Raw genomic sequence first — 12,503 nt, forward strand, 5'->3', positions numbered from 1 at the left:
CAGGGAACTAAGATCCAGCATGCCACCAGGCGTGGCCAAAAAACAAAACAAGGAAGTTGCTGTCCTTCTTAACATCCCAATTCAGTAAATGCAGATATCTGTGAAGAAATGATGAAAATCATACTCCTTTCCTTTGAAAGGAAACACAGACTTTAAGAAATGAAAGCTAAAATATAAACATAGTCCCCTTTTGTGTCTTAAATGATTTATCCATTCAACAAAGTCCTAGATTCTGCTGGACACTCCGGGGAGACCAGTGAGTGCAGTGGAGTCCTGTGTTCAGAGAGCTTTCAGCCTAGGAGTGAAAATAAAAAACACACATTTATTTAAAATAATAGGTCATAATCAGAGACCCAATCAAATAACAGTATTTTTGCCAGTGTAACAGATTTGGGCACCTGACTAGCAAGCTCTTTATTTAAAAGTCAGACCTTGTTTTTAGGGACTTTAATTGTAAAATTAGTAAAACTGCTTCGTTTCGAGTTCAGTCTTTCTGAACTCTTCCAGGCATATAAGTGGTACGAGCTTGGGCACCAGAGGGGCCACTTTGCATCTGTGTGGCAGCGCTCGCTCTACAACGTTCATGGACTGAAAGCCCAGCCGTGGTGGACCCCCAAGGAAACGGGCTACACGGAATTAGTGAAGGTGAGTGTTAACTTTGTCGAGTCCTTGTCTGTCTCGTCCTCTAAATTCAAAAACGGCTTCTCATGGAAAGGAATGTCAGGGAGGAGATAGATTTTCTTTCCGGTGGCATTTGCAGAAAATACGGCAAAAGGGATCTTCATCCCATCAGCCAAGAGTTTAGGTGAGATGGTGAAGAAAGAAATTTGTTGAAGAGCAGATCTCAAATCTTTTGGCTTTAGGACCCCTTTGCACTCTTAAAACTTACTGAGCACCCCAAGGAGTTTTGTGTGTGTGTGCTGGGGGATTATATGTATAAATATAATTTTTAGAAATTAAAACTGAAAGGAAATTTAATCTTTATATGACTTCTATGAAAATAAAATAATAACTCCATTACATATTAACATCAATAAGTTTAAAAAATACATTTTCAAAGCAAAAAAAGTGAACTAAGAAGATGGGAATTGTCGTGTATTTTTACAAATCTCTTTGGTGTGTGGCCTAGTGGAAGACAGGAGGGTTCTCACCACTCTTTCACCCGTAAGTCCAGAAGCGTCCTGAGTGCGGGAGCTCCTGTCCTCATGGAACTGGGGTGCACAGCCTCCTGGCCTGTGGACAAGCGCACCCACCCAAAAGCACATCAGATCTTGTGGTTCAAGAGATTTATAGAGCTTAATCTGCAACACCCATGTCCATTCCCAGTGGTGGGTGGGCTGGAAGTTCCAGCCTTCTAATCACCTGGTCTTTCTGGTGACCAGCCCCATCCGGAGGCTATCTGGGGCCCCATGCTAAGTCGTTCTATTAGCATAAATTCAAGTGTGCTCAGAAGGGCTCCTTATGAATGACAAAAGTCACTCCAGTTATTCAGGAAATTTCATGGGTTTTGGGAGGTTTATGCAGGGAACTGGAAACAAAGACCAGATATATTTCTTATATTATCCGAAGCCACCCTCTGGGTTTTGAGCGCAGATCCCTTCTAACAAAAGAATCCTAACTGTTAACAGATGTGGGCACATTACTAGATCTCACTGAGTCATTAATAATAATGAGTCCAGTCCATTCTCACATTATATGAAAGTACCTCCCAGGGCGAGGCCCCTCAGGTTGGCAGGCCGCCGTTAGATCTCGTAAGTTCCAGAAGTAGGAGTGGTCTTGGCAACATATGGCTTTACCCTTTCAGACATCTGGTGTAGCTGAGCTAAGAGACAGTATCTTGCCCTGAGCCTCTTCGAGGTGTTAATGTAATATTGGATTTCCCTCATTACATACCCTATTTATTCATCCTCTTACCTTCAGCTGTTATTTCTCCTTTTCTTCATTTATACCCTAACTTTTCCATCCTTGGAAAGGACATTAAGTTTGGCCACTGTGCTGGTCTGGATTGCAGGCAGCTGTACTAGTATAGCAAACACCTCCTCTCAGTTCACTCCCATTCAGGTGGGGTAGGGTTACCCAGGGGCAAAACTCGTGGGCTGTTTGTCCCACCAGGCAGTATAGCTACATTCACTCATCGGAGAGAGGTGAGAAGGGAAAAGCAAGAGTGACAAAATATTGATAATTTTGGAATCTAGGTGATGGATATATAGAGGTTTCTTATACTCTTTTCTCTACCTTTAAGTATATGTTTTACATTTTTCATAATTTTTTTGTTAAAGAACATCTTGTTCTTTAAGACTTATAAGACTTCACTGATCAATTTGGTTTACTGGGGAAAAGAAATTTTCAATGAGGTTTCAATAAACGTATATTAAGTGAGTCTTCCTAGACCATGTTTATTCTGTATTTTATTATAAGATCAGAATACAAAAATAAATTGTATTTCTTTACACTAGCAAAAAAAAAAAACAAACCCACTCCCAAAATGAAATTAAGAAAACAATTCCATTTGCAGTAGCTTCAAAAAAGAATATAAGATACTGTATTAGCTTGATATACCTTCAGTAGCAAAGTATCACAAACTAATTGTCTCACAGTTCTGGAGGCTATAATTCCAAGATCAAGGTGTCAGGTGGGTTGCTTCCTTCCAGGGGCGGTAAGAGAATCTGTTCCATTCCTCTCTCCTAGCTTCTGGTGGTTTTCTGGCAACCTTTGGAGTTGTGTGACTTATAAATTTCTGCCATCATCTTCACATGGCATTGTCCCTGTTTGTGTATCTGTCTCTGAATTTTCCCTTTTTATAAAGGACACCCTTTGTAAAAGACACCAGTCATATTGGATTAGGGCCCACCCTAATGTCTTAATTTTAACTTTATTACATCTGTGAAGACCCTATCTCCAAAAAGGGTCACATCCTGAGGTACTGGGGGAGTAAGATTCAACATGTAAATTTGGGGGTCATCATCCAACTCTTAAAAGATACTTAAGAATAAATCTTACAGAGAAGTGCAAGACGTACACTGAAAACTATGAAATTGTATTGGAGGAAATTTCAAACCTCTAAAGAAATGGAAACACATTCCATGTTTATGGACCAGAAAACTTGATATTAAGATAGCAATATTTCCCAAGTTGATCTAAACTTTCAACACAATCCCTATCAGAATTCCACATGGCTTTTTTTTCTTTTATGGAAATTGACAAACGGATCCTAAAATGCGTATGAAAACACAAGGGACCACGAATAGCCAAAACAATTTTGAGAAAGAACAAAGAGAACTTAGACTTGCCAGTTTCAAAACTTACTACATACAAATTAAAGTAATCAAGACAGTGTGATAGTTCCATAAGGATAGACATATAGATCAGTGGAATAAGAATTGAAAGTACAGAAATAAACCCTTACATCTATGATTAATTGATTTTTGACAAAGGTGCCAAGACAATGCAAAGGGGAAAGAACTGTCTTTTTCACAGGTGGTCCTGGGACAATTGGATATCTAAATGCAAAAAATAAAGCTACCTCATACTATGTATAAAAACAAACTCAAAATGGATATAGACCTAAATGTAAGAGATAAAACTATAAAACTTGTAGAAGAAACCATAGAAGTGTTCATAACATTATTGAGTTAGGCAATGGTTTTCTTGGGTATGACACTGAAAGTACAAGTGACAAAAGACAAAATAAATTAGATTTCATCGAAACTTAAAACTTTTGTGCTTCAAAGGACATGATCAATAAAGTGAAAGTAAAATCCATAGAATGAGAGGTAATATTTGCAAGTCATATATCTAACATATATATATATGATATAATAAGAACTCTGAATATAATAAGAACTCTGATAACTCAATATAGAGACAGATAACTCAGTTAAAAAATGGGGAAAGATTTGAACACTTATTCAAAGAAGATAATGAATGGCTGAGAAGCCTATGTAAAGGTGATCGATGACATTTGTCATTAGGGAAATGCAAATCAAAACCACAATATGATAGCATTAACCCTCACTGGGATGGCTGCAACAAGAAAGATGAACATTAACAAGTGGTAGCAAGTATGTGGAGAGACTGGAACCCTGGAACTTTGCTGGTGGGGAGGCAGAGGGGTGCAGCCACTTTGGAAAACGATTTGGCGGTTCCTCAAAATGTTAAACACAGAGTTAAGGCCCAGCAATTCTTCTCCTAGGTGTATCCCCAAGAGAAATGCAAACATGTTCATACAAAAATGCGTCCCTGAATGTTCTTAGTAGCATTTCATAATAGAAAAAAAGTGGCCAATCACCCAAAGGTCCATCTAAATGATGAATGAAAGAATAAACAAAATGTAGTGTATTACACAATGGCAATAAAAAGGGAAGACGTGCCAAGGCCCATGGTACAGCATGAAGGAACCACGTGTTCCATGATTCTATCTGTATGAACTGTCCGGGAGGCAAATCAACAGAGAGAGGAAGGGGTGAGAGCCAGGGACTGAGGGAGGGCCTGAGGCTGAGCAACTGCTCATGAGTAAGGAGTTACTTTTTGATGTGATGAAAATGTTCTAAAATTAGATAGTGTCGATGGCTCACAGGTCTGTGAATGCACTAAAAACCACTGAATTGTAAAAAGTTAATTGAGTGAATTTTATGGTATGTGAGTTATGTCTCAATAAATCTGTTAAAAATTGGGAAACTGTGATATATATGTTGTGGTTCAAGTATGTTGAAAACTAAACAGGTTTCTGGGGGTTGATGAAGAACACCTAACTTAACCATCAGTGAGGCAGTACAGTGAGGCAGGTTAGAGCATCTGCTCCATAGCCATATTGCGCGGTTTTGTTGGTTTGTCTGTTTCGTTTGGTTTTTCACTAAAGTATAATTGATTTACAATATTATGTTAGTTTCAGGTATATAACATCATGATTCAGTATTTTTACAGTTTGTACTCCATTAGAAGTTATTACAAGATAATGGCTATAATTCCCTGTGCTATAGAGTATATCCTTGTTACTTATCTGTTTTATACATAGTGGTTTGTATCTCTTAATCCCATACCCCTATCTTGCCCCTCCTCCTTCCCCTCTCCCCCCTCCAGTAACCACTAGTTTGTTTTCTGTATCTGTGAGTCTGTTTCTGTTTTGTTATATTCATTTGTTTGCTTTATTTTTTATATTCCACATGTAAGTGATAACAGAGTATTTATCTTTCTCTGTCTGACTTATTTCACTATGCATAATACTCTCTAGGTCCATGCACGTTGCTGCAGATGCAGAATTTCATTCTTTTTTATGGCTGAGTAATATTCCATTCTCTCTATATATACACCACATCCTCTTTATCCATTCGGCCGTGGATGGCAGTACCGTGAAGCAGTTTAGAGCACTGGCTCTGTAGCCACACTGCCTGGTTTTGAATTTTTGGTCTCATTCTTTACTAGCCATGTGACATTGAGCAACACTTCTTCATGCTTCCGTTTCATTATCTGCAAAGTGCCTGTGGCAGTAGTGCTTGTTCCATGGTTGTTTATTTAATAAGTAGGTAGGAAGTGCTCAATAGACATTAGTTATTGTTATCATTTATAATTTTAATTTATGTGTTACCTTGTTTTCATAGGAAAGTATTTTCTAGTTTCTAAAAAATTAGTCGGAAAGCACATTTTGAAATTTTATGTATTATTGAAATAATAACATAACAGCCATCGTGTATGAAATGCCTATTTGTAATCATTGTGCTGAGCACTTTGGTATATAATACTTCTCATCTTTACAACAACTCTTCAAGATAGGTGTCACTGTACCCACTTACGTTTGAGTAAGTAAGGATTAGAGAAACTAAGAGATTTGCCCAAGGCCCTATATTTAATAGGTGAGGGCTGGGATTGGAACTGAGGCCTTCTTATGCTCAAGTCCGTGCCCTCACTGGTACCTCACTACGCCCTCAAAGCTACTGAGGTCTGCTCTTACATCTCATGTTATTCTCCTTCTAGCCAATTAAATCTTTATTTCAGGGGGCTTCCCTGGTGGCGCAGTGGTTGAGAGTCCGCCTGCCGATGCAGGGGACACGGGTTCGTGCCCTGGTCCGGGAAGATCCCACATGCCGCGGAGCGGCTGGGCCCGTGAGCCATGGCCGCTGAGCCTGCGCGTCCGGAGCCTGTGCTCCGCAACGGGAGAGGCCGCAACAGTGAGAGGCCCATGTACCGCAAAAAAAAAAAAAAAAAAAAAAGATTATTAAAATCTTTTTTTCAAAATTCTGTTTCTCTGGGCTTGATTTCAGCCCTGCCTGTTTTAAGCTCTGCTTCATCTAAGAAGAAAAAACCAAGTCCTGGGCATTAATCCCAGGGTCCCCAGCAGCATAGAATCTCAGAGTGTGTGACAGCTGTGGGTTGTGATTGTAAAGTTAGCTTTACTTTACTAACTACCTTGATTTGCAGTAATGTTAATATTGTATATGTTATGACTTAAAGTAATTTCGGGTGACCACTCACCAGTCGTGAGTATGACGAGGCAGAACTTCCTGTGTGAGGAACCCAGGGCCCAGAACCATTTAGCTGACACACACTTGCATATCAAGATTTTTTTCCATTTTCAAATTACAGATTTGACTGTTGTGGATCAAGGATCATCACCCAGGCATTCATACTGTAAGGTGGGAACCTTCTAGATGGGGTAGCTGCCATGTTTGGCCAAAATCCTTTTAGAATACTTACCCAGATCTGGCCCTTACGTAATGATTAACTGCCAGGCATAGCACATTTTCATTTAAATTATTTTCATTGTATGTTCCAGTGAGCTGTAGAGTGCAATTTTCTCGAAGGCACGGGACAGTGTTCAGTAAAATGTTATCATCTGTGTTTTTCCATTTTGTTGAATTGTCATTGTTTCCCCGTATTGTGTAGCTTGCAATTTGGCAATTCCGTGCACTGGGGGTGTTAAGAGGCTGTGCAACTTGATGAAAAAAATTTAGAGAAAAATATCCCAGTAGAGTTTTCTCTTTTAGGCATATGTTCATTAAAATTGAGTACTTTTTTTGCCCAAATAACAAATATGAAAACCCTAAGTGTTTTGGGGGTATTTAACGTAGAAATTGAAACAAAAATAGATTAATGTCTTTGCTAGGTTATAAATAGAAAAGGGAAAAGAAATCTCTTCCAGTGAGAGGAAAGCCATCATAGTTAAGAAGTTTGCTCTTCTTCTTTTTGAGATTAGCTTTTTGATCCAAATTATTCCATGGCTGATTTAGATGTAAACATGCATGCCTTGAAACCGCTGTAGTAACATGGAGAGCACAACAGCCAATAGCAACTGAAAACCATAGTTCAAAATAACCCTTTTCTATTTTTTCCCTGCTACTTAACTCTGCATTCATCACTGGGAAAAAGGGAAACCCTTGCATGCTTTTTCTGAGGTTTTCACAGCATTTGCTCTGATAGAAGCATATAGCATCGCTGATAAGTTTTCCCTCCTCATACGGTAGTTTTATTACAGTTGGAGAAGTGCCCAGTAAAACTTGCCAGTGTTGTGACACAGTGCGTAAGAATGATTGATTGAATGATACTCTTCCTGGCATTTTCTCTCAGGCTCTGGCTTTTATTAAGTAAGAAACCCGTTGTGTATGAATAATGCCACCTGGACAAAAATAGGACTTATACAGGAGTGAATTCGTGGTTCAGCATTCGTATCTGTGTGATTAAATATTTGAATATTTTCGCTGAACTGCTTTTGAAATGAATTGGATTGAGACAGAAGCAAAAATGTCAGACTTACAGTGGAATTAAGCTATAAAGTAAGAGGATTATCAATTTTATAGAAAAGTAAGTATCATCCTATAAAGAAGTGCTGAAAGCAGTTTCTTAAGATTAACGTAATAGTTTAATCCTATTTTTCTAAATCAGACTTTCGACTTTTGGATTCCAATGATATTTTCACTAAAAATGACAACAAGAGTCCAGAGAATTTACAGAATTCGATGGTTATGTGATTTAAAAGTGAACTTCAGAAGCAGGTTAGTTTTGCTCTCTGCTCTGACACCTTAAGGAAGTCATTTCATCCATCTGGGCCTCGGTTTCTTTCTCTCCAAATGCAAAATAATTGCCTCAGTTCCTCCTCTCCTACAAGGTGCAAAAACAGAACAAAACACAACAAAACACCACCATCGTGGATGTTCCCGTGTGTGTTTAAGTGTGAGCCCTTAATAAGAGCTGACACTCTGCTACGGTTATAGGAGGGTCTAAGATGCCAGTTATAGCAACATATCAAAAGGGTGAAATATTAGAAATTCTTTGAATTATTTCAAACTCAAAGGTCATTTTCTTTCTCAAAGCAAAATTTATGAGTTTTCAATATTTGTCAGTTTTTTCAAAAATGCCTAAAAATTGCCTTTATCTCTGGTCCACCTCGGGAGCTTGCAGTACAGCGTTTGACTTACAGACCCGGGCACTACACTGCAAGCTGCATCTGTAGGTTAGTACGCCATTTGCCGTTCCAAAATTTTTGATCAAGCGGTGTTACCAAAAGCGGGATCCGGCTGCTTACCGCTCAAGAGCTGGCATGCGGGGATGGGGGTGGGGAGAGGGCGAGGTGTGTGGAGGCAGCGGACTCCTGTCCAAAGGACAGCCAGGGGGCAGGGAGGGGCTGCGCGCAGAAACAGCACAGGCAGCTCTGACAGTCATCTTGAAATTGGTCACGTGGTGGTCTGACAAGCATCATCTTGATTGGTTTAAGTACAGTTACTCTTCAGTTCCGGGTCGGTTTGTTCCCATTTCCTTGAGGCCAATTCTCGGAATTGTGGCAGCTCATGTCATGGCTGCAGTCTGCTCATCGTGTAGTTAATTTCTTCCACCCGGTGAGGGTTTCAGTATCTACAAGACAGCTCACAGGATAGGGCTCAGAATATTATCTGTAGCCCTTGAGGAGGAATTAAAGGTCCATGACTTTGCTTCCTGACTAAACTGTTATTGTTTTGTCCTGTTTGACTGCTTTTCTTTGCTTCCGCATTTTCTCACTTCTCTGATTAAACGTACTCTTTGGCTAAAGTTTTTCCACAGACAAAAGGCAGGCGGAGGACATGGGGGGCAAGGACCACAGGGTCCTGCTCTGTTTCAGTAGGTCATGATCTGTATCTTAATATACATACGCACGGATGGATGCATGCGCACATACACATTATAGATAACTTGCTTATCTGTTTATCAAGTGGTTTATTATATATATAAACAGAAAGTCTCTGTCAGACTTGCAGCCCCTTGAGATTAGGGGCTTTGGGGTTTTTACTCCCTCCTGACCTAGCCCGCTGCACCGTTCCCCGTGGGTAGGGCAGGGAAGGAACGACAGAACTTTATTTCCCCTTTTACCTTCCTCTGACTGAGAATGTTGGCTGGCATCCCTGCCAGTCTGGGCTAGAGTACAGGAATGTGGGTCTCCTTTGCACTCTTGTGTCCTTGAAGCCCTCAGGCTGGCTGCTTCTCCTGGCAATCTGGGCTATCTTTTTGCCTTTCTCCTAGGAGAAGAAACCCCTTTTTTCCCACTCTTTAGAAAGAGCAAAATTCAGTCCTCCAAGACTCTTCTCTTGCCCTGTGCCACGTACTTTATGCTATCCTTTCCGTTCAGTAAGGATACGAGAGACTAAGCGGCAATGGCCAGACCATTTCTAAAAATAGAACCTTGACCTACAATCTGCAGCAGCCTGCCAGGGAAACGAACCCCTTTTCTACAATAAATAAACCAGGAAGCGAGCCTACTGTAGATCAGACTGGCAGGAGGCCAGATTACTATCTCCAGTGGCAATCCAGAAAGCTAAACAATCACTTCTATCACATTCTGCCCCAAATGGCCAGGACTTGATTGATAACTGACAGCTTTCCTAGTTTTTGTCCCCGCTTCCAACTTGGGACCCACCAGAGAAAGTCAAATATGCTCCGCTCACCAATCACCAGAACACCCAGCTTCTAGTCAGCCTGCCTACAGCTTCCCCAGGCCAACAGCCTCCAATCAGGGCACCCCTGAATCCTTCTCTTCTTTCACTAGAAAGTTTTCCCACGTCTCTGCCAAAACACTGATGATCGTGGCAGACTCCCTTGCTTGTCTGAATAAATAGCCTTTGCTTTTCTCATTTGGTTGGTCCTTATTTATTTCCACGATAAGAAATGTCAGATGTTTTCCTTTATTTTTATATTCAAACTTGAAAAACAGGAGGTCTGATTAAAATGCACTAGGGGGCTTCCCTGGTGGCGCAGCGGTTGAGAGTCCGCCTGCCGATGCAGGGAACGCGGGTTCGTGCCCCGGTCCGGGAAGATCTCACATGCCGCGGGGCGGCTGGGCCCGTGAGCCATGGCCGCTGAGCCTGCGCATCTGGAGCCTGTGCTCCGCAACGGGAGAGGCCACAGCAGTGAGAGGCCCGCGTACCGCAAAAAAAAAAATGCACTAGGACCAGCAAGAGATTGCTCCTTCAATGCTACTAATTTCCCTAGAGATTTTATTAAGATCAGCTTGCTGTGAGAGCATCGCACGCGCTGTGGTGTTTGCTTGGATTTCATCACTTCAGCTCGGTGCTCAGGAGGACGCCCCTCTACCTGGTATATTCCTTCTAAGGCAGGGGACACTGCCACCCGTGTCTTCTCATCACAGTGTAAAGTATAGGCATGTTTTAGCGAAGATTTAAGTAAACTGACTTTAAAAAATCAGATCTGTAATTCCTAAAATAATTAACTAGAGCCAGCATGTTCTTAGATAATGAGGTAAAAATGGTATACATTTTAGTAACGCACCACTATTATCAACGCGTTCTAACTCCAACTGAATGCGTAAACTTGGCCTGGAATAGTCTTCGACCACATGCCTTCTCTTAATTTAGAGTCAGAACCTTTCAAAGTACACGCACATCTCTGGGACTCTCAGTTGCCAATGTCTATATTTTCTCAATTCCCTTTTTTCTTAACAGCTAGTCATACACAGTTACTTACCTACTCTTGCTTATGTTAACCTGAGCTCTGTGAATTCTTGTGTTATGGTTTGTTCACGTGTTAAAAGTGTAACTCTTCCTGACTTTTCCCATGACTATGCTTTATTTTGCTGCTATAGACTTACTTGATTCCTGATCCCTTCCCATCTGCTATTTGCTTTCTTAGCTGGATCTAGTTCTAACCTGAACATGCATTAGTGTGACAAGTTACTTGTGTCCCCTCAAGAATTATATATTGAATTCCTCATCCCGTTAGTACCTCTGAATATGACTGTACTTGGAGATAGGGCCTTTAAAGAGGTAAAGTTAAAATGAGGTCATTAGGGTGGGCCCTAATCTAATGTGACTAGTGTCCTTATAAGAAAAGGAAATTTGGGGCTTCCCTGGTGGCACAGTGGATGAGAGTCCGCCTGCCGATGCAGGGGACACGGGTTCGTGCCCCGGTCCGGGAAGATCCCACATGCCGTGGAGCCGCTGGGCCCGTGAGCCATGGCCGCTGAGCCTGCGCGTCCGGAGCCTGTGCTCCGCAACGGGAGAGGCTGCAACAGTGAGAGGCCTGCATACCGCAAAAAAAAAAAAAAAAAGTAAAAAAAAATCAACAAAGAAGATCTTAAAATTCTCATCATTATCATCATAGCTCTATCCATATATAGCACAGTTACTTTTAGCACATTTAATCTTCTTATAGACTCCTGAGGGAAGTAGTAGTATTTTATGCTCTTTATAAGTGAGGACTCTAAGGCACAGGGTGGTTAAGTAATTTGCCTGATAGCACACAGCTAATAAGTGGCACAGTCAGATTTTCAAACCAGGCAGCCTGGCTCCCATGTTTTACACCCCTAACCACTACACTGTATTGACTTTTATAAAGCTTCTAGAGGGGAAAAGAAAAAAAAAATCCAAAAGGCATCAGATTTCCCAACAGCAGCACTAAATGTTATATAACGCAATGGATCGATGCTTTCAAAAGTCTACGTAGAAATTATTTACTACCTAGAATTCTGTACATAGTCAAGCCTTCAATCAAGTGTAAGAACAGCTTCAGATAAGTCAGAAAGACAAAGACCAATACCATGTGATATCACTTATATGCAGAATCTGTAAAACAACACAAATGAACATATATACGAAACAGAAAGAGACTCAGAAAACAGACTTGCGGTTGCCAAGGGGGAGGGGGTATAGGGGAGGGATGGGTCGGGAGTTTGGGATTAAGAGATGCAAACTATTATATATAGGATGGATAAACAACAAGGTCCTACTGTAGAGCACAGGGAAATGTATTCAATATCTTGCGGTAAACCACAAAGGAAAAGAATATGAAAAAGTATATATATATATATATACACACGTATAACTGAATCACTTTGCTGTACAGAAGAAATTAATACAGCATTGTAAATACTTCAATAAAATTTTTTTTTAAAGAATAGCTTCAGACATTTTTAGAAATTCAGTTTTACCTGTGGTGTGTCCTTTCTCAAGCACACAGATAATCCTTTATCCAGATTAGAATCCAATAATTAGGGAGCCTCATACTGGGCAGAGGTCAGGAGAAGCTCC

The 12,503-nt window shown here is 40.7% G+C and overlaps 1 protein-coding gene across 10 annotated transcripts in view; it reads left to right on the forward strand.

Moving 5' to 3' along the window:
- Nucleotides 1-12,503, forward strand: part of ASPH (aspartate beta-hydroxylase) — a 217,937-nt gene that overhangs the window by 168,464 nt on the left and 36,970 nt on the right. For all 10 annotated transcript variants that reach the window (XM_067712240.1, XM_067712242.1, XM_067712238.1 and 7 more), the window contains one exon: nt 508-645. In XM_067712240.1, the coding sequence (XP_067568341.1) occupies nt 508-645 (138 nt within the window). The remainder of the gene's footprint in view (nt 1-507; nt 646-12,503) is intronic.

The sequence above is a fragment of the Pseudorca crassidens genome, chromosome 17 (assembly GCF_039906515.1).
Source record: "Pseudorca crassidens isolate mPseCra1 chromosome 17, mPseCra1.hap1, whole genome shotgun sequence".
Lineage (NCBI taxonomy): Eukaryota > Metazoa > Chordata > Mammalia > Artiodactyla > Delphinidae > Pseudorca > Pseudorca crassidens.